This window comes from Dasypus novemcinctus, chromosome 25, assembly GCF_030445035.2.
Source record: "Dasypus novemcinctus isolate mDasNov1 chromosome 25, mDasNov1.1.hap2, whole genome shotgun sequence".
Classification (NCBI taxonomy): Eukaryota; Metazoa; Chordata; class Mammalia; order Cingulata; family Dasypodidae; genus Dasypus; species Dasypus novemcinctus.
In genome coordinates, this window is record NC_080697.1 from 1858137 (window position 1) to 1882336 (window position 24200).

General features: G+C 36.8%; 1 protein-coding gene across 4 annotated transcripts in view; it reads right to left on the bottom strand.

The window, feature by feature from the left end:
• ROCK2 (Rho associated coiled-coil containing protein kinase 2) overlaps positions 1 to 24200 on the bottom strand; it is a 167053-nt gene that overhangs the window by 52295 nt on the left and 90558 nt on the right. For all 4 annotated transcript variants that reach the window (XM_058287787.2, XM_058287788.2, XM_058287790.2 and 1 more), the window contains exon 5: positions 10843 to 11103. In XM_058287787.2, coding sequence (XP_058143770.1) covers positions 10843 to 11103 — 261 coding nt within the window. The remainder of the gene's footprint in view (positions 1 to 10842; positions 11104 to 24200) is intronic.

The window sequence follows — 24200 nt, forward strand, 5'->3', positions numbered from 1 at the left end:
AAATAATACTCTTTCACTTCCAGTTCTGTTCAAAAACTTGCAAAGATTTTTATAGACTAATTTAAATGCTCTTCATTTGGGAGTGGTTGTAGCTCAAGTGGTTGAGAGCCTGCTTCCCACACGGGAGATCCCAGGTTCGGTTCCTGGTGCCTCCTTAAAAAACCAACAAAAAAAAAAACAACAAGCAAAAAATTAAAAAAAGGAAAAAACCCAGCTCAGGGGAGCCAATGTGGCTCAGTGGTTGAGATCTGGCTTCCCACATATGATGCCCCTGGTTCAATTTCTAGTCCCATCCATCCCCCCACCAAAAAAGGGGCAGCTCTTCATTTCCTTTGTCTGCTAAGTAGAGTGTCCTCCACATTCCTCATAACTTATAAAAAGTAGCAAGATAATGTCTATATAATATAGATATCTTGGGAAAGAGGTTCAATATATTTTCAAAACATAATTTATGTAAATGTTTTTACTTGCTATAAAATGTGTTAAATATGGGAAACTGATTTCAAAAACAACCTTTACATTCCTCAAATTAGCAGAAATAACTAAATGACTTTATTTTCCAGTATATACAATAGAGAATATAAATCATTTTCTTTTCATATAAATTAGTAAGTGGGAATAATTGATCAAATTCTGGGGTAATGCTTCTTGTGTACAGCTCTGTTTTAGCCCACGGTTTTAGCCCTCCTCAAAAGAGATGGTACTATTTTTATTTTCCTCTCTTCTCTTTCAAGTCCCCATTTGGGAACAAAAATAGTATGGAAAAGTCATAGACGGTTTCAGACATCAACAGCAACAACAACAACAAAATATTAGCAACACCAGAGGAGCGAAAGAACTGTATTTCCAGAGTTATAACATGATATTCAGAATGTTCAGTAATCAACAAAAATTACAAAACAGAGAAAGAAAAAGGAAAGGATGGCTCATTCAGAAGAAGAGAAGAATGTGTGAGAAACCATCCCTGAGGAAGAGCTATTAGTCAAATACTTTAAATCAACTTTATTCAATATGTTTAATGGGCTAAAGGAATACAAATACAAAGAACTAAAAGGAATTAGGAAAATATTTTCCAAATAAAATAAATAGAAATTATAAAAAGGGCCAAACAGAAATTTGAGCTCTGAAGTACAGAAGCTGAAATGAAAAATACATTAGACAGATTCAACCTCAGGTTTGAATAGGGAGAAGGAAGGGTCAGTGAACTTCTACCAAAGGACAACTGAAATTATCCAGCGTGAGAAGCAGAAAGAAAAAATAAAGAAAACTGAACAAAGCTTGAGGAAGCTTTGGGACACCACAAACATACCAATATATGCATCATTGGAGTCTCAGAAGGACAAGAAGGAAAAAGGGCAGAAAATGTATGTGATGAAATAATGGCTAAATATCTCCCTAATCAGAGCAAAGACATGAAACACACATGCAGGAAGCCAAAGACCTTTAAGCAGGACAGACACTAAGAGATCCACATCAAGACATGTTAGAGCAAAAATGTCAAAATCATAGACAAAGAGAGGATTTTGAAAGCGGCAAGAGAGAAGTGACTTGTAATATGAGGGATCCCCAATAAGATGAAGCCAGAAGACAGTGGGATGGCATACATAAAGTCCTTAAAGAAAGAAACTGCCAACCAAGAATTGTATATCTGGCAAAATTATCTTTCAAGAATGAAGGAGAAATTAAGACATTTACAGATTAACAAAAACTACAAAAGTTCATTACCAGTGGACCTGACCAATAAAAAATGCTAAAGGAAAGTCTTTCAAGCTGAAATAAAAGGACATTAGACAGTAACTCAAAGCCATAAGAAGAAATAAAGGACATTGGTAAAGATAACTACATAGGTAAATATAAAACCCTATATTATAGTACTTTTGGCTTGTAACTGTTTGCCCCACATATGACTTCACAGGCAAATGTGTAAAATAACATTTTAAATCTATATTAGTGAGCATAAATGTACAAAGATATAACTTCAGCCAATACCAATATAAAGGGGGAGGAACAGAGATCTACAGGGGTAGAGAATTTGTATACTATTCAAACTAGTCAAACTAGGTTATCAGTTTAACACCATATATCAGATAAAGGTTTACTATCCAGAATATATAAAAAACTTCTCCAACTCAACAACAAAAATACAAACAACCCAATTAAAAATTGGACGAACGGTGTGCATAGACATTTTTCCAAAGATATTCAAATAACATATATGTATATGAAAATATGCTCAATACCATTAGCCATAGATAAATGCATATAAAAACTACAATAAGATACCACTTCACACCCACTAGAATGGCTATCATTGAAAAAACTGAAAACAACAAGTGTTGGCAAGGATGTAGAGAAGCAGGAACCCTCATATATTGTTATTAGGAATATAAAATGGTATAGTCACTGTGGAAAAGTTTGGTGTTTCCTCAGAAACTTAAACAGAGTTATGATATGACCCAACAATCTCACTCACAGATACATACCAAAAAGAAATGACAGCAGGGACTGAAGACATTTGTACACCAATGTTCATCACAGGATTATTCACAATAGCCAAAAGGTAGAAGAAACCCAAGTGCCCACCCAAGTGCCCATCAACAGATAAATGGATAAACAAAATGTGGTATATCTATACAGTGGAATATTATTCAGCTGTAAAAAGAAGTGAAGCATTGGTACATGTGACACATGGATAAACCTTGAAGACATGAGGTTGAGTCGAAATAAGCCCGACAGAAAAGGACAAATATTGTATGTAAATAAATACATTTTTGATGAGAGCCAGGTTTCTCACTGCCCAAGAAATTGTAAAGAAAAAAACGTATGTGTGGGATGAACCTTGTGGTCTTAGGTTGGAATCAGAGGTTTCAGTATGAATTCAAAGCTTTTAATAAACTGAGATACAGAATTAAGTAGTAACATGTTTGCATGTGAATTAGTATATATAATACATACAATATATATATACTTCCTAGCTTTTGTCTGCTCAGAGAGCCTAAAAATAATGACACTCCAGGAGCAATGAACACATCTAGGACCCAAATATTGACTTCCAAATACCATTCTCAAATAAAGGAAATCAAGGCTTTTTGGCTGGAACAGAGAAAATTCAAGTCAAACATCATGTAGTGTCAAAAATAAAGGAAGTGGGAAGCAGATTTGGCCCAAAAGATACGGTGTCTGCCTAACACATGGGAGGTCCAAGGTTCAAGCACAGGGCCTCCTGGCCCATGTGGTGAGTTGGCCCACACGCAGTGCTGATGCGCGCAAAGAGTGCCAGGCCACGCAGGGGTGTCCCCTGCATAGGGGAGTCCCATGTGCAAGGAGTGCGCCCCGGAAGGAGAGCCGCCCAGCGCGAAAAAAGCACAGCCTGCCCAGGAATGGTGCTGCACACATGGAGAGCTGACACAACAAGATGACACAACAACAACAACAACAAAAAAAAACAGACGCAGATTCTGGGTGCCACTGACAAGATTACAAGCGGACACAGAAGAACACTCAGCAAATGGACACAGAAAGCAGACAACCGGGGGGGGGGGGGGGAAGCGAAGAAGGGGAGAGAAATAAATAAAAAATAAAATCTGAAAAAAAAAAAAACCCCAAAGGAAATGCTATAAAAAGGGGAGCATGTTGAAAGGACCCAGGAGTCAACCTAAGGAGGCTTCATATTAAAAAAAAAACTTAGTTTCAAAATATGAATAGGATGTGCCAGGTAGACTGTAGTCTATGAAGGGCAAACAATATAAAAACTAGCATGACAGAAAGAACTACAAGTAATTCAAAACTGTTGTACTATAAGATGTAAAAGGTAGAAATGTTGAGGGTAAGGATAAAACAGCAGGTGGGGATCCTACCAAAAGAGGCTTCATTTTATAAGTTAAGGACTTTGAACTTTATTCATTAGGTAACAGAAATCTACTGAAGGGGTTTTAAGTTGGACAGCAATGTAATTGTGTGTACCTTTTCAAAAGGGTCCTTAAAATTGTTTTAGATGTATCAGATTAAATGTGCATTTCCTAAATAAACCTGGTGTTTTATTACTGACAAAATATTACACAAACCAGTAGAATTTAATGAAAAATACAAAATTGGCCAATCAACTACTCTTAGAGATAACCTTAAAAATTATTAAAAATGACTTCTATGAAATTGGAAGAAAAAACTGTAAATGGAATTCCTAATTATCAGAAACATTAAAAGCCTCAGTTGACAGCACTTGAACCAGGGGTTCCTTTACCAGAGCGGAATAATCCACGCCTTTTAAGATTCTTGGCTTAGAACCCTATTTCCATGTTATTGTTGCAGGGCCCACAAGCCACAAAAAGCTGCTATCTGGACTACCCCAGTTATATCTCTAGGGACCAATTATTATTTTCATTAGGGCTCTTGTTACAAAATTGCATACTTTCGAATGGCATACTCCTATCACTTTTATAAACCTGTTTTTCCCTTTAATGTGCAATTTGCAGAAAACAGTTTTTCAGAAACATGAGTAGATACATGTATTTTAAAATTTGATGTCATTTGCGTGTCAACAGCATTAACAATTTACCAATTAGCTTTTTCAAACTTACAGCTTCAACTTAGACATGTTATAAGCTAGAAAATTAATGGCTAAAATCTTATGCTCTCCTTAGGTAAATAAAAATACTAATATATAATGTGCCTTAAAAGGGGCTAAAGTTGCCATGAAATGAATAATGACAGGCAAAGAGTAAACCCAACTTATCTAATTAATACAAGTTATTTCAAATGGCAGTAATTCTTAGTTGTCATTAAGACACATTTATATATAAATATACTATACTGTGACTCACACATCCAGATAGGCTATGAGAGAGAAAAAGTAAAAGCATCCAGAAAATTGTGTAACCCACAATTTATCAATGACAGAACTTTTACTCTTAACTGTGATAGAAACAAATTATTGTAGCTCTTATAAGTGATGATTTTATATTTGTATTTGACTTTTGCTTTTATTTATGGCATAATTTTTATAAAAAGTCAGGTTAGCTGAAAAATGATTTCAGCTTGCATATCTGTGCCATACTTATTCTGAAAGGACCAGAGAGCAAATATTTTAGACTTTGTGGGTCATGTGAGGTCTCTTTTGCACATTCTTCTTCTTTATTTTAAAGGAGCCCTTTAAAAATGTAAATCTACCCTTAGCACTTGAGCTAGCACCTAGCTATGGGTCAGATTTGGCCCCTGTGCCCTAATTTGCCAATCCCTTCTATAGATAAATGAGAATGAAACTTTGAACATTTCTATTGGCTTTAAGACAGTTACATCAATCAAATAAAGCAAATGAATTAGAAACTTGCAGTAACACTATACATATTAACAATTAACATAACAAGTAAAAATTCTACATACTGTATTTTTCAACAAAAATTCTTTTGTTCTTCAACATTATATAATCATTCTTATTATTACCGTTACTTTAGGAATGTGGTCTGGACATAACAATCAACACTTTTTTTTTAAAGGTTTATCTATCCCCCCCTTCATCCCCACTCCATTGTTTGTGCTCACTGTCTACTCTCTGTGTCCATTCATTGTGTTCTTTTTAGGAGGTACCAGGAGCCAAATCCGGGACCTACCATGTGGTAGGTAGGTGCTCAGCTGCTTGAGCCACATCCACTTCCCTCAACATCTTTTAAATTTCAGAATTTTGCAAAGACTGGCAGCAGACTGGAAGATGGTATCAACAATATCTATGGGATCACTTTGTAGATTATATAAGGAATCTCTACACATTAAGAAGCCAAAAGAATATACATGGGTATTCATAAGGAAAAGTACTGGCAAGTATATGAAGAGGTTTTACATCATTTGTTATAAGGTAAATACAATTGTAAAGATACCACTTTATACCAGTGGAATTTAGAAAGCTGGATAACAGGAAGGTCAGTGAGAATATGGGGAGATGGGATCTAATTAGAGGTTATAAATGCTTGCAGCTGTTAACCAAGAGTTAAGAATTAACATGATTATGATTACAGAACCACAATATGGATGCTTTTTAAACTTTCTAGTATATCAAAGAATAACCAAAGTTAAAACCTGACTGAAACTAGCTGAACTAGTTTCAGCCCTTGTTTACACTTAGTACTGTGATGGTTATTCTAGACTAATCTCAGCCCTTATTTATAATTGCTATTGTATGGAAATCACTCCACCTTCCCTAGAGTCCACAAAAACCCTAAACTCCTTAAACTCAGGGAAACATTTTAGGCTGATAGGCCATCTGATCTTCTTTGCACTTAACAATAAACTTTTTCTCTCTTTGAAACCCCAGTCTTAGGAATTAGTCATCTGAGCCCAAGGGAGAGAGAAACCCTGCTTTGGCTCTGTAACACAGCCATCTTGGAGATTGTATAATACTCTAAATTTCCGTGTATTCTCTATACAGGAGTCTAACTTCTAGTCCTATACTTGAGAAACTCTTGCCAGGATACACATGGAACCCATGTGGAAGATGTTCATCACCGTACTGTTGGCAGCAGGGAGCCACAGGTGGCCTAGGAATCCAAAATCAGGGAGAATAAGTAAAACTGGTAGGCAGAGACAATGGAATACTATGCAGCACTAAGAAGCAATAAACAGATTTGCATATGTCAGGGACAGACAGGAAAACAATGATGAGTGAAAAAGAAAAATGACATCCATACCATTAAACCATTTATATAAATTAAGAATGCATATGTACATTATAATAATGGTCTGCAAGGGCATATTATAAACATGTGACAGTGACTGCCTATAAGGGAGAAGAAAAAGGGAATAAGACAAACTGAAAAGAGGAAAATATAATAAAATAAAAACTAGAAAGGATCTGTATTAGTCAGGGGTGCTAATGCAAAACGCCAGAAATTCGTTGGTTTTTATACAGGGTATTTATATTTGGGGTAGGAGCCTACAGATAACCAGGCCAGAAAGCATAAGTTACTTCCCTCACCAAAGTCTATTTTCACTTGTTGGAGCAAGATGGCTGCCGACATCTGCGAGGGTTCAGGCTTCCTGGATTCCTCCCTTCCAGGGTCTTGTTTGTTTCTGGGTTAAAGGTTCCTTCTCTTCCTGGGGCTGGTTTCTCTTTCCTCTGTGAGCTTACTTCCCAGGGCTCTAGCTTAAATCTTCATCGTCAAGCTCCAACATCAAAACTCTAACATCAGAAAACCCTCAACTCTGTTCTTTGCCATGACTTTTATCTTTGAGTCCCTACCCACCAAGGGGTGGTACCCAGGTACAGATCAGATTATAAACATAATCCAATATCTATTTTTGAAATTCATAACCATATCAAACTGCTACACTCCACCATCCCAATTCCAAAAAGGCATTATAATATTTTTAAAAAACCCTTAAATCAGTAACAAGGCAGGTACTAAATCATATCTCAATTTAAAGAAACAGTTTGCCTTGGGGCAAAATCCTGTCTGCTATAGACCTCTGAAACTTACAAAACAATTTATCTACTTCCAATACACAAATGGACTGAAACTGGATAAACATTTTCATTACAATAAGGACAAACTGGGAGGGAAAACAGTTACCCAGTCCTCTAGAGTTCAGTAAGCCAGCAGGGCATCCTCCATTAGATTTCATTCAGTGAGTCATACTTAAGATGATGGTTCCTTCTCCTTGGTGCCTTATGGGTACCCACCCTTTTCAGAGGCTTGCCCAATAGCCATATTCTTAGTTCCATCTTCATCAAACATCTGGGTGTCCACCAAGCTCCAGACCGCACCCTCCAAGAGTATTGGGGTGATCGCCACACCTTACACAATCTTTGGGTTAGAGTCTTTTTTTTTTTAAAGATTTATTCATTTATTTCTCTCCCTTCCACCCCCCCACCCTGGTTGTCTGTTCTCTGTGTCCATTTGTTGCATGTTCTTTTTTGTCCACTTCTGTTGTTGTCAGCAGCACAGGAATCTGTGTCTCTTTTAGTTGCGTCATCTTGCTGCGTCAGTTCTCTGTGTGTGCAGCATCATTCCTGGGCAGGCTGCACTTTCTTTCGCACTGGGCGGCTCTCCTTACAGGGCGCACTACTTGCGCATGGGGCTCCCGTACACGGGAGACACCCCTGCGTGGCATGGCACTCCTTGCGTGCATCAGCACTGCACATGGGCCAGCTCCACATGGGTCAAGGAGGCCCGGGGTTTGACCCGCGGACCTCCCATGTGGTAGGTGGATGCCCTATCCATTGGGCCAAGTCCACTTCCCTGGGTCAGAGTCTTAATCCCCCTAGTACAGTGACATGAAGACAATATTCCCCCTAAACGTTGGCAAACAGGCTCAACCCTCTAAAAGCAACAAGGTGACCACATGGCCTTCCCTACCTTTGGCATACAGGCTCAACCCTCTGAGAGCAACGGGTTGACCACCTGGCCTTCCCTAACCTTTGTGGGATAGGTCCACCCCTCTCAGACCTGTGGGGTACTGACCTTAACCGCCCTAATCCTTGGAGAATGTGTTCCACCCTCTGTATCCTGGGACAAGAAAACTCTTCCAGAACATCTGACAGGAACATCCAACTCCTAGGGCAAATTCACCCTCTCTGTACACACGGGTGCAGTTCCTCTCTTGGCCCAAGATGATGTTCTAATTGCAGATCTCAGCTTTCAAGGTTTCCCTCTTAAAGCTGTTTCTCCTTCAATCTCTCCTTTCCATGTCCTTTTTATTCCAGGCAGACAGTGGTTTCGCTCATACAGCTCTCTCAAAAATATGGTTGGTTTAGCATGCAAGAAGCAAGGGTCCGAGCCATCAGACAGTAAGACTTTCCATAAGTCTTTCCGACATAACTGCATCTTCCATCCTGATTTACAAGTTCCAAATATAGTTAAGTCCTCCAATGGGGCACTTTCATCTGGAAGCCTGATTTCCAGAGGCTTGGAATTTTTAGAATCAGTTTTTGTTTTCTTTGAGCCTGACAGTTCAGTCCTCAGTATATCGCTCTCATCTAGCATTTTGCTATAAGCTGCATTCTCCGAGTTTACTTTGGAAAGTTCTTCAGCTAAATGCCCAGGCTCGCTATTTTCAAATTCTACCTTCCATAAAACATCAGGAGTTAATTTTGATAAGTTCTCTGCAACTTTAAAACAAGGATCACCTTTCCACCAGTTTCCAATAATGGTTTCACCATTTACTTCCAAGGCATCACAAAAAGTCTCTTCAGCATCATATTGCTATCAACAATCTCTTCAAAGTGATCTAGGCCTTTTCTATCAATCTCACAATTCCTCCAAAAATTACCCCTTACCCATTTATAAAACTTTTCCAGCATTCAGTAATTGCAAAAGCACTTCCCCACTCCTCAGTACCAAATTCTGTATTAGTCAGCCAAAGGGGTGCTAATGTAAAACACCAGAAATTGGTTGGTTTTATTTGGGGTAGGAGCCTACAGATACCAGGCCAGAAAGCATGAGTTACTTCCCTCACCAAAGTCTATTTTCACGTGTTGGAGCAAAATGGCTGCTGACATCTGCAAGGGTTCAGGCTTCCCAGGTTCCTCTTTATCCAGGGTCTTGCTTCTTCCTGGGCTCAGGGTTCCTCTCTTCCTGGGGCTTGCTTCTCTTTCCTCTGTGAGCTTACTCCCCGGGGCTCCAGCTTGAGTCTTCAGCATCAAACTTTAACATCAAAACTCCAACATCAGAAAACCCTCAACTCTGTTCTTTGCCATGCCTTTTATCTTTTGAGTCCCTACCCACCAAGGGGTGGGTACTCAACACCCTAATCATAACTCAATCATGCCCAGGTACAGATCAGATCACGAACATAATCCAATATCTATTTTTGGAATTCATAACCATATCAAACTGCTACACGGCCTTTGTGTAGACTACTAATGACAACAAACTGTGAACCAGGAGTAAAATTAACTCAACCATCTGTACCTGAATTTAAAAACAATGAACAAAATTAGATAAGCCATATTTTATTTTGCCTTGCAAAGAGAGAATTTAATATTTTTAAATAGCTGCTGTAAGCATTTTCTTAAATGCTTATGAAATTATTTTGTAAATACCATATTCTACCCTGGTCCTACTTTCACACACTACACCTTTGTATCTTTAACTGTCACTTACCTTCTAAAAATATAAGGTATAATTTATTTCTCTGCACCCCACACCACCTTCAAAAGTTTTGGTTTCATTAAAATCAGAATACACCCATTCAAAGTGTAACACATAAACATTATTCATTGTGCACACTTGGACATTAAAAAGTTAAGCATTTATTAGAAAATTATTTCCCACTTAATTGTCATTAGAGATAACTTTCACTATTAATCATTTTATATTATATTATTCTCCACACCATAAGAGGGAGCCACGGGTACAAATATCCATGTACATTGATTTATATTCTGTTTTCTACCTTTTTACCTAGATCATTAGAACCATGAACTAGTTCTGATTGGTAGCAACTATCTGTCAACATTTTATGAGGAAAATAATTGTTACCTGAGTTCTGATTTCTCTTAGATTCCCCAAATATACTAATAAAGTACCCTAAAGTTGGCTGAATGATTAGTAAAGAAAATGTTTTAATTTGGATATTTTATTATGGTTGTTAGGGTTAGCAAAACCAAATGAGTGGCAATGGCTCCAACGTGTTCATCAATTGTAACAAATGTACCACACTAATGAAGGATGTTGTTAATTTGGGAAAGTGTGGGAGAGGCAGAAGGTGGGGGCATATGGGAATTCCCTACACATTTTAATATAACATTTATGTCATGTATCTATGTTCAAAATTATGAAGTGCTGTTGTGAGGTCTTTTTTTTTTCCTAAAAAACAAAAAACGAAGTTTTTTCCTTTAACTTGCTTACTTACCTCATCCATCTTCATACATGTGCCAAAATCTGCTAATTTTAGATGTCCATGTTTATCCAAGAGCATATTGTCAGGCTTCACATCTCTGTGTATTAAACCCATGGAGTGTATAGCATCCAGAGCAAGAACGACTTCAGCAGTATAAAATTTGGCCCATTTTTCAGGTACATCATAGTTACTCATAAGGTTTACAAGGTCTCCACCAGGCATGTACTCCATTACCATGTACAGAAACCGATCATCTTGAAAGGCACAAAAGAGCTGAAAAACAAAAGGGAAAGAAAAAAAAATTTTTTTTAATCCACAAAAGCAGAAAACAAACAAATCCACAATTATTACTATTGAAAAAAATTGCTTTATATTTAAACTTAAAAAGAAGTGGAATCCATGAAATCTTTTATTTTAAATTTGAACATGTTTCAAGGAAAAACAGTATCAGACACAACTTTTATATGTGTACATTCTTTAATCTTAGTATCAAAATATGCATTAATGAGTCATTTTTCCTTTTGGAGAACATAATACAGGAAAGTAATTGAATAGTAACATCTAAAAAAAGAAACAATAGGAATGAGAGATATAAATGTGGAAGAATAATAGAAGAATTCAGAATAGTAAAATGAAAAAAAAAAACTTGCTGAAAACAAAACAATCTATAGCTCACAACTCATATAAAAGAGAGTTAAAGATGGAGGCACAGTTTAGAGAAATCTAAAAGATACAAGAGCTAATGCATATGAGAATAGGGGATAAATCTTGTCCCACTGAACAGGATGAGTAATTGGTGGACACAACTGGGACAGGGCCTTCTAGCCTCTCCCGTTCCCCATAATCTTGCTTATGATAAGCAGGTGGCACTGTTACATGCAACAAGACTAAAGTATCGGGACCAGAGAAATAAGACACTAACCTTTTGCTCCTGAACTCCAGGACAGACAGAAAAAACATACACTCAGGAGGAAAGATAGATTGTACATACACCCAGCAATATGTCCCACCCCTCCTGGAAGCAAGCAACACAAAGAGAATATATTTCCAGGGACAAACAGGGAACTTCAAATATAAAGACAAGAACAAAACCAAGAATCAACATTTGAGAAAAACTACCATCATGAAACAGAGGCAGAGCAATTTAAGAAACAAAAAAATAACACTCAAGGAAATGCTTAATGTCATAAAGTCCTTAAAACTGAAGACAGCTTTAAATATGTAAAATCAGTACTCTCAAGAGTAACAGATATAATATCATTCAACAGTGGGAAAAAAAAAACCTGAAGTCTTGGAAATTAAATATATGACAAATAATAGGCAAAGAACAAAATACAGAGCTTGAAAACTGAGCAATTTTTGCCAAGCAACACTTTGAAGGGTTAATAATTGAAAAAAAAAAAAAAGGGGGAAGCGGAACTGGCTCACCTGATAGAGCATCCACACAGGAGGTCCAGGGTTCAAACCCAGGGCCTCCTGACCCATGTGGTAAGCTGGCCCACACGCAGTGCTGATGGGCACAAGGAGTGCTATGCCACGGAGGGGTGTCCCAGGCATAGGGGAGCCCCATGTGCAAGGAGTGCACCCCTCAAGGAATGCTGCCCTACGTGAAAAAGGTGCAACCTGCCTGGGAGTGGTGTCGCACACACAGAGAGCTGATGCAGCAAGATGATGCAACAAAAAGTGACTCAGATTCCCATCCCGCTGACAAGAATGTAAGTGGACAAAGAACAACACACAGTGAATGGACACGAAGAACAGACAATTGGGGGGAGGGGGGGAAAGGGGGAGAAATAATTAAAGAATAAATCTTAAAAAAAAAAAGAACAAAGCTAGCAAAATTCCAATGTCTATCTAAAAGCAGTATTGGAAAGAAAAAAAAAGAGACTAGAAGTAAATAAAATGTCCTAGAAATGAATGAAGTTAAAAATCTAGGATTGAAAGGCATCTAATTGAAATGGAGAAATGGAAAGTCAGTGCTAAAACTATAGAAATCCAAGAGAAAAACCTTAAAAGTTTCCAAAGGGAAAAGGTCACTTACATGCAAAAGTATAAAATAATATTGATGACAAACTTCTCAGTCAACATACTAAATACAAAAGACAACAGAGCTCTATTTTCAAAGTTTTGAGGGAAAATATTTTTGATCCTAGAATGACCAGAAAACAAGTAAGACTGCAAAATAAATAGGTATTACACTATGCAAATTCTTAGAAATTTTACAATTGGCAATTTCTGAAAGAATTGTTCAAGAGTATAGTGTGACAAAACAAAAGAATGAATCTAAGAGGATTATGTGAGACATAAAGGGAGGCAAAGAATCTAGAAAAAAAATTAAATGAAGAGACATCACTTATATTAATGGATCTCAAGACTTACTGTTACCAAGATGGCAACTCTCCTCAAATTGATTACTAGATTTGATGCAACCCCTATCTAAATCCGAGAAGAGATTTTCCAGAAATCAACAAGCTGATCCTAAAATTTATATGGAAATGCGAATGACTCAGAAGAGTGAAAACAATTTTGAAATAAAAGAAAGTAGAAGGAATTAATTATATTTCCCAATTTCAAAATTTACTACGAAACTATAGTAATTAAGATAGTAGTGGTACTTGCATAAGATAGGCATACAGACCAATGGAAAACAATGGAGAGCCCAGAAATAAACCCTTAAATATATGGCCAATAAAAAATTTTTTTCCGACAAAGTCTCTTTTTGCTTTTGTTTTTTCTTGGACAGTAGTTTTTTGAACAGATGGTGTTTGAACAATTGGATATCCACAGCCAAAAAGATGAACTGAACAAATTACTAAACACCATATTCAAAAATTAACTCAGAATGGATCACAGACCTAAATTTAAGAGTTAAAGTATAAAATTCATAGAAAAAGAAGCAAAGGAGAAAATCTTCATGGTTTTGGCTTAGGCAAAGAAATCAGAGTACAATCAATACGTTTAATTTTTTTTTTCTGGCTTCAAAAGGTACCATAAGGGAAGCAACTATGGCTCAATCAGTTGGGCTCCCATCTACAATATGGGCAGTTCTGGGTTCACGTCCCAGGGCCTCCTTATGAAGGAAGACTTGCCCACAAGTGCTGTGGATGGCCGCCTGACCCGCCAGCGCCGCAGAGTGCTGCCCAGCCCACCATCGCCGTGGAGAACCGACTCAGCAAGGTAATGCAACAAAAAGGGAGAGGACCTAAAATACAGAAGAGCATGCAGCGAATGGACACAGAGAGCAGACAGCAGGCAAAAAGTCACAAAGTGGGGGATTAAAAAAAAAAAGATACCATTAAGAAAATTAAGACAAGGCACAGCTAGGGAGGAAATATTTGCAAATGACAGCTAATAAAGGGCTTGGATCTAGAAAAAATATATATATTTAAAACTACAATTCAGTAAGAAAAAAACTCAATTTCTAAAATGGTAAAATATTTGAATAGACATTTCACCAAAGAAGATATAAAAATAGTAAATAAGCATGTAAAAAGATGCTCAAAATCATCAATAATTAGGAAAATGCAAATTAAAACCACAATGAGGCACTTCACACACACTAGAATGGCTATATTAAAAAAAGACAGAAAATATCAAGTGTTGGTGATAATGTGAAGAAACTGATAAACATCAATTTGTAATACATCTGATTGTAATACATCAGAATTACAAGTTTTAGTCATCAAAACACATTACTAAGGGAATCAAAAAGCAAGATGTTCAGCATTCAAAAGAGTAAGGAAGAACATCCATACACGGGAAGAGTTGCCACAGGTTATCAAGGCCCAAGCAGGGTAAGGAGGATGTCCATGATGAGGGGCAGCTTGGTAGGGGGTTCTTACAGACCAGAAGGGATGAGGAGAGGATGGGAGGAAAGGGGCAAAGCATTCAGGAATGGAGGCTCAGACCACAAGCAGAGAAAGGAGGGTTCATGGGAGTGGGGGTGATGCGTGGAGCAAAGATGAGAGGTTAGCTACACTAGGGAGATGGACCAAATATGTAAATATATTAAAGAGAATGGAAGCCTGATTTCCTATAGTTGGGGAACAAAATACAAATACATAACTACAGAAAGGGAGAGAACTAGAATTAACCCTGTGAAGTTAGAGTGAAATTTTAAGTACTGGTGTGAACTCATAACTTTTAGAAAAACTATAACTGTAAATGTGTGGCTTGCTTGTTTGTGATCCACTAAGCAGGCCTGGGAGTTCTGACATTCTGACAGCCAAGCACACTTAACACTAAGGGCTTGGCTTCTAGATATTGTTTTGAACCAAAGGAACCAGGGCTTCTTGGAGAAACGTCTGATTCCATGGTGGGAAACCATGGAACGAGTAAAAGAAAAATTTAGAGGGGAGCAGAAGTAGCTCAAATGGTTGTGCGCCTACTTCTGATGTATGAGGTCCCAGGTTTGATCTCCAATACCTACTAAAAACAAATGAAAAAACCAACTCTCACTAGGGAGCAGATGTAGCTCTGTGGTTGAGTGTCTGCTTCTCATGTACGAGGTCCTGGGTTCAATCCCTGGTACCTCCCTTAAAAAAAAAAAAAGATAAACTTAGAACAACCTTTGTGCCAGAACGCTCAAAGACTGATGACGAGCTGAAAGGACATAGATTCCAACTTGAATGAGCTCCCACTGCCCAAATTGAAGACAGGTTGAGTATCTGTATAAATAATAACAGATTATTCCCATTGAATAAAATAGGAAACTATGAGTTCATACTGACATAAAGAACTAGAAAATTTGATGAGGAACGAGATATTTAGTTTTAAACTACCTCCCCACAAAAGTACAACAGAGTAAAAGCGGAAATTCCTACCTAAACCCGTGTTCAACTTGATATACATCATGACCATTAATGGGACACGTTGTGGTCAAGCACAATCAGAAAGAGGTCAGTGAGAACAGCATGGCACCTCTTTCACAATATTCCTAACAACGACAGAACTTGAACCCAATCATGAGGAAACATCTCTACAAAAAAACTAGCCTGTACTCTTAAAAGTCAGGGTGATAGAGGTCAAAAGAAGACTTAGAAATCAAAAGAGACTAAACAGGAGAAAGCAATGTTATTTGAAACTAGATCCTCTTGCTAAAAAAGACATGATTGGGGCAAGTGGTGAAATCTGAATGAGTCTGAAGATAAATCAGTAACATAACAACTTTCTTATTTCAATGAAGATTACTGTTGCTATGAACGAAAATTTCCTTTACTGGAGAGTAATGAAGCATCAAGTCAGCAACTTACTCTCAAATTGTTCAAGGAGAAAGTTCTTCATACTTTACTTCCAACTTTCCTATAAGTTTGTGATTGTTTCAAAACAAGAAAGGGGGAAATTCATAGTTTGGAATATGTAACAGGTAAAGGGCTCATATCCAAAATAAATAACAAGTATTTCTGTAAGTCAATTTTTAAAAACTGACAAACCTAATAGGAAAATAATCAAGACACTTAAATGGGCATTTCACAAAAGATGATATTTAAATATGAAAACTGACTCAATAAGGAAATCAAAACCTGAATCAGTCAACAATCATGAGAAATTAAAAAGGCGGTATAATGTCCTCCCTGATGAATGCATGAATAATAATACGAGGCACAGGATAGCAACTGTCTTTCAGGAGGAAGGGAGGGGGAAAAGGCCAGATAAGAGAACAAGATGTATTTCAAGAGTTTTTGTGAGGTTATACTATTTCAAGATAAAAACATTAAAATTAAATGCAGTAAAGTGTTAATATTTGCTAAACCTTTATGATAAATACATGCATGTTCATTATATAATGTTCTACTTTTCTATGTTTAAAATACATCATTATTTGAACAAATAAACTGTAAACAAATTATAAGACTACAGAAGAAAACCGAACACTGACAATATTTGAGATTAAGGAATTATTCTTAATATTTGAGGTATGATGATATTAGGATTAAAATTTTTATAGCCTTTCTCTTTTACAGGTACAGAACTATGAGTGGATGAAATAATATGATATCTTAGATTTGCATAATATAACCCAGGAAAGGAGAAGAGGGAGGTAAAAGATACTTGTATATATCAGGGTTGGCAAATTTTGGCTGTGGGTCGAATCCAGCCTCCCATCTTTTCGTACAGGCTACAACATTTTTAGATGGATAGAAAAAGATTTTTTTAAAAAAGAATTATTTTGTGACACATGAAAAAATCTATAAAGTTTATATAGAGTTTTTTTGGATTATAGCCACACTTCTTCTTTTGTGTATGTCCACAGCTGCTTTCAACCTATGATAGCAGTGGTGAGTAACTGATGCTTTCATCACTTTGCACGACTGCTTGGCACACTACAAATCTCAGTGACACAGTTATAACTCAAGTGTTTTGTGTGCCATGTATCACCATATCACAACATTTTTAAATTTGCCAGTGCATACCCATCAAATCAAAACAAGAAAATGTACTTTGAATCAAATGCTTTTAAGACACAGGATAGTGTGGAGTATTCTCTTATCCAATTAGATGACAAAGCACTGTATTTATTATGCAATGACATTATAGATGTGCTAAAAGAATATAATTTGTCAACAGTTATCAGATTAAGTACACATCACAATATTCTAAAATCCCAAGAAAGCAACTTTCAGAAAAATTAGAAAATTAAAAATGGAACATCTTATTCCACCATAATTTCTTCACAAAAATAAATAAAAATCAGGCTGCAACCAAATTAAGTGTCTGGATAGAACATCTGTTGAGCAAGAGAAGAAAGCCACTTACCAATTTTGAGTTAATTAAATCATTTTTTATTCCAGCAGCCAAAGAAATGCGTCTAGAGAAAATAAACTTAAGACTATTAGCCTCTTTGAAACAACAATTGCTCAGAGTGAGGACACTGGGAAAAAGATCAACAGCCAACTAAAAAATAAGGCAAATGAATGGTTTTCCTTGGCTCTTGGTGAGTCAACAGATGTTACTGATACTAACTACACAGTTGTTTGTTTATTCAAGGAATCTGTTTGAAGTGACTAAAGAATTAGCCTCTGTGAATATCTGCTTGGACCAACTACAGGTGAGACTATTTTCAAGGAACGTGAGAAAACACTAATGCAGCACAGCATGAAACAGAATCTGGTAAGATGTATTACCATATATGGTGGCAAAAAGATATGCGGAACAGAAAATGGTTTAGCTGGACAAATAAACAAAACTTATGAAAATGTAAGATGTTTAAGGCATATGGTTATTTGCTGTAAATTTAACATACTTTGTGGAAAATATTTGAATCTATCATGTATTACTGAACCAGCAGTGTAAAAATGTTGTTTGTTCTTGTGGACTTAATAATCTTCAGTTCTGTAAATTTCTGTCAGAAATAGAAGCTGAATATCCTGACTCACTCTACCACACAGTAGTTGAATGGCTTAGCAGTGGAAAAGTTTTATTGCAATGTTTGAGCTTAGAGCTGAGAATAAAATATGTTCTAAACAAGAAAAGCTACACTTGGCCAATATTATCAAACACTGAATAGCTTTAGAAATTAGCTTGTGCTATAGACTCCATAATGTTTCTTAATGAATTCGCCCCGCAATTATGGCAAAAGAGCAATTACATGCAAAACGTATACTGTGGTACACTCCTTTTGACAACTAACATCAAGCTGCTTTATATCCTTCCCATGCTATCAAAAAGTAAACAATAAGAAAGATCTCCATTTCTACACAAATTTGCAGCAGATATATTTTTCAAGCTCAAACTAGAGTTTCAAAGTTCTGGCAGCATTTTTTAGACATTGATTCAAGTACAAAGGAAATAACCATTTTTTCAAAATCCATTTAAACTTTGCAATTGAGGAGCTTTTACCTAACCTTCAATTGAAAATGAATAATCTTCAAACCTTCAATGTAATAACATTGCTAAAAGGCAATTATCAAGAAGAATTTAATAAATTCTATAAATGCCTCCCAGGCAAGTAATATGTTCAACTAAAATCATATGCTTAAGGCCCACATCAACAGTCATAAACCATGTTAACAGTGTGCACCCTTAACACGATGTGATGAAAATGGAACTTTGTCTCTGTGGTTTTCTCTCAAAAACCCACCTCCCCAGCTTAATACTGAGGAAAACATCAGACAAATTCCAATAGAGGGGCAAACACTCATAAGACAGACCTGACCAGTACTCATCAAAACTATCCATCTCGTTGAAAACAAGATCTGAAAAATTGCCACAGCAAAGAGGCATTTAAGGAGACATGACCAGTAAATGGAATGAGGACTCCTGAATGGGATCCTGGAGTAGAAAAAGGACATGAAGTAAAAGCAAAGAAAATCTAACAAACTATGGGCATTAGCAGTATCCGACTGGATGATTAATTATAAATAATGTACCTTATTAATTCAAGATATTAATAGTAGGGAATAAAAAAAATACACAAGGCTCAAACAAACAAAAAATAATAGGGAAAACTCTGCAGAGGTATAAAGGAACTATGTTATCTGCTCAATTTTCCTGTAAATTTGAAATTATTTTTAAAAATAAAGTCTATTAAGACAAAAAATCCTATATTCAGGGATGATAGTACTATTTGGCAGTACTGAGCTGGCTGAAAAGGCATTTTCAAGGTCAAATATAAAAAATCTTACTATGCATGTATTAGTTGGCCAAAGGAGTGCTGATGCAAATTACCAGAAATTTGTTGGTTTTTATAAAGGGCATTTATTTGGGGTAAAAGCTTACAGTTACAAGGTCCTAAAGAGTCCAACTCAAGGTACCATAAGAGGTATCTTTCTCACCCCACATTGTTGCAAGATGGCAGTCAATATCTGCGAGGGTTCAGCCTGCCTCTTTCCTCTTAAGGCTGTGGGCCCAGCCTCTTTCTATCTCAGCTGCAGGCTGGCATAGGGCACAGCTGCAAACTAACAGGTGAATGGTTCCTCTCTTTTCCGGGGGCCACAGGATCCTCTTCAATGTCTATGGAGCATCCTTCCTCTTACTTGCATATCTGCTTCTGTCTCTTTGATTGAATGTCCATTTATATAGTCCATCAAGGGGGCAGGGACTCAACCCTGCATGTCCTAATGACGTGATCAAATCAAAGCCCTAATCTTAACATAATCAAGTAAATCTAAAACCCTTGAATTTAATACAATCAAAGGGTATTGTAGTGCAGAGAAGCGGACCAGTTTACAAACACAATTTATATCTCTTTTTGGAATTCATTAATAATATTAAACTGCCACAACACTTTTAGTATTAGCAATTAATTTTAATGATAGGGAACGCTAACTATGAACGTCTTATTAAGCAAAATGTTATCACCTACAAAAAAGAATTTTATTCTTTTTATCAGGAGACCTGTATTACAAAGTTATTCAGTTATTATTATTGTTTTGAATTTCATGAATAAAAAAATTATAGAAATTTGCTTTCTCTATTAAGGACCTAACTTTACATCCTGGGTTTATGTTCTTGGCCTACAAAGCCTAAAATATTTACTATCTAGCCCTTTATAAGTAAAGTTTGCCAAATCTTGGTATAACTGAAACAAGACTAGTCATGAATGAACAGTACATGGGGATTTAATATACTTTCTTTCTATTTTAAAAGTAGAAATTTCCCTTAATAAAAAAAATTTTAATATAATACTGAATATAATGAAATTATTTCTTGAAAGATTTGCTAGCAAGTTAAATCAAGCCTCATGGAATGAATAGTTTATATTTTATATAAACTCCATCATAGCACAGAAAAGCAGTGTGTTTCCCAACTGTTTCTATTACAGTAGTGTCACTGTGATATGAAGACCAACAAGAACTCATGTTAAAAAAAAGAAAGTCTCTATATATTTTTGGTGTAATTTTACATGTCTTATATCCATCCTTGCATACTCTTGTGAAACACTTCTATTGCCCACACAGTTACATTGGTTCCATCTATTCAATACCTCTTTCCCCCTCCCCTTAGGGCCCACAGTAACATCAATCTGCATTGCTTGAAGGGCCATGTTCAGAGATACTTGCAACAGTGTTGAGGGCTTGACATGCTCAACTGCCCTAATGCACTGGGAGCCACCATTTCTCTTGAGAGATACAGTTCCCTCTATTTGATGGCATCAATCCTCCCCAGGATGTGGGTATACCTTCATTCTCATTATATGGGTCTCTATTCAATGGTATAACCCACTATGGCAAAATGAGCATTCACATATTCCCTAGGAGCCTGTCCTGTGTCAGATTATCCCCTTTAAGCATCTTAAACAGGTAACTTTCCTTACTATATTTTTGAAAAGGTTTTCTCAGCATTATATTCTCAACCAAATACCTGACAATCTCCTATGTTTGTATGTATATGTATATATAGGGGCTGATAGACTAAAATGTAAATCATAATATAAAACATAAGACAACTAAAAATTTAGAAAATTGTATAGTATAAAATATAAACCACAATGTAAACACAAATGTTACCTTCTTTGAAAGCTATTGTCTCAATATCTGTACATCAGTTTCAGTAAATATGGTATGAATATGTAAAAAGATTATTGCTGTGAAAGGAAAAATGTTTTATGTTGGATATGTGGGAGTACTGTATATTGTATATATGAATTACTGTGATCTAAAACTCTTGTGGAGATAAGCTTAAATATTAGAAAAAAGAAAAAGATAGGACGTAGACACTGAGGGCAAGATGGAAGTAGATGCCTTGCCAATTTGCATACAGGGCAACACTTATTGCAGTGATGGAAGGTAAAACATCAAAAACAAAGCTTTTGCATTTTTAAATTTTTTGATACCCCAATTTATTTTTACCGTAATTTTTCCAAATTAATATGTATTCTATATCTAACCTTTAAACTTATCGCTATATTCCATTTTACTATTAAGGGAACCTGGCAATATATTGGGCTTCACTTTTCAGGAAGTTTTGGATCACAGAGAGGTTCAACAATGGCAGCAGAGGAATACTGGTGTGGGATGTTATTGACAGAGGACACATGGTTGGCAGGGAGTTCTACAGGGCATATATCCAGGGTACATAAAAATGTTTGGATATTTTCATAGTGGATACAATTAAAAACAACAACTGAGGGAGTGGTGAGTTCCTAGCCTGGGGAGCTCTATCACAGTCCCTAAATGAACAGCAACAATCCCCCAAGTGCAACGGCAATGACCAAAAAAGAATGAAGGTCCGACAATGAGCCTTTGACACTAATGACTATGCTTGTGAGCCTGTACACCTGAAATAAGAACAAGGCCTAGAGCTGCAGGGTGCCTAAGAGTTACCTCCTGAGAGCCTCCATGATGCTCAAATGTGGCCAGTCTCAAAGCCAAACTCAGCATGTAAATGCGTTGCCTTCCCCCCAGTGTGGGACATGACTCCCGGGATGAGCCTCCCTGGCGCCGAGGGATTACTACCAAGAACCAGCTGATGATGTAACTAGAAAATGACCTTGAATAAAAGGGTCAACTCAAACCAGCAGAATATCTCAGTCTACATATGGTACCAGGAGTTAAAAATGCTTTTTGACCTGAATCAAGGGGGAGATGGAAAGGACAAATGAGTTTATATGGCTATGAGTCTCCAGAAAGAGCCAGGAGGTTATCAGAGGGGTTGCCCTTATGCACACCTCAGCAGAGTCCCAGAGACAGATAAAGTAGATACAACCCCAGGTATTGGTTCTTCTGAGGGCTACAGAGACCCACAGTTCTATAGATATGGCAGATGGAGTTCAGTGCCATGTCAGTTGGCCCTTCTTTGGAGTTTGTGTTTCTGTGTGATGGAGCTGGACTCAGATGTGATCTTTGTTCACAAGCCTCTCCTGTTACTTTTACCGGAACCGTAGTTGGTGCTGGGGTTTAATATATACCCAGGGGATCTGAATATCTGGACTGACCATATGATAGCCAGGCCCTGAGCCTCAACAAACTTCAGCTCCTACACTCTGGTTTGTTGGACTTACCCCACTCAGCTTACATGTAGTTGAAGAAAGTCAACCACCACACCATGGAGCCAAGAGTGCCTACAACTGAAAGCAGGAGGATTGCATCCAGCATCCATGTGGAATCTAAGTGCCCTCTTGATATAGATGTGGAGTGGACACAACCATTCCAAGGTCCACAGGATGGAGGAATAGAATATGGATTAGAGTAGACTTACTGATATTCTATTCATGAACTATTGTGATTAGTAATCGAAGAAAATGTGGCATTGGTGTGGAGAAAGTGGCCATGGTGGCTGCTGGGTGTGGGGAATGGGAGGAAGAGATGAGATGTGGAGGCGTTTTCGGGACTCAGAGTTGTCCTGGGTGATGCTGCAGGGATAGTTACCAGACATTGTATGTCCTCCCATGGCCCACTGGATGGAAGGTGGGAGAGTGTGGGCTATGATGTGGACCACTGACCATGAGGTGCAGTGGTGCTCTGAGATGTATTCACCAAATCCAATGAATGAAGGAGGAGATTATTGTTATGGGGGGAGGAATGGGGTGAAGGGGGTGGGGGTCATATGGGGACCTAATATTTTTTGAACGTAATATTAAAAAAATAAAGACAGAAGAAAAAAAAGAAAGAAAGTCAAGGGTGGGGAGAAATAATGAAATAAAATAATTTTTTTAAAGTCAAATCTTCACTTAACATACAAAAATGCAAAATTACTCTAAAAATGTTAGCAAATCAAATTCATATTTTATTAGAGAATACTGCATTAAGTAAATAATGTTTACTTCAGATTTTATGTACTCTGAAATCTTTTTTTAAGTGCACTATAACAGATAAAGGAAAAAAAGATGACGAAGAAAGCATTTCATATAATTTAACATTTCTGATTTAAAAAAATTTGGTAAGCTATTTACCTATCTTTGTCAGAAAGCTCCTGCAAACATCAAACTTAATAGTTAAAACATTAGAGGTATACCCCCCTAAAGTTTTAAATAGTAATATAAAAAAAAATAAGATGAAAAACCACTACACTAACAACATATGGACTTAGACAATACCATTTTTCTTTTGCATTTTGCAATATATAATACTAAAATAAATAGTTTTCCTATGCATAAGATTTTCCCAAACCTATTTGGAAGAAAAAGTAACACAACTTTACTGAATGTTGGGCTCTATACAGAGAGATCTACCACTGATTAATAGGAAGACAAAGTTCCAAAATAAACCAAAAAATCTACCAATTAATCTAAGTCAAAATACAACTCAATTTTTTAACAAATGAAAGGCAAATTCTAACTTCATAGAGAATGATTTTAGGACTTGCCATATAAAATATTTTTAAAGAAGAAAAACAGTGACTGGACCTTCTAGATATCAAAATACATGAGAAAACTGCAAAAATTAAAAACATGATTTTTGTGCTAAAGCAAATAAAAGGTTAATTGCATG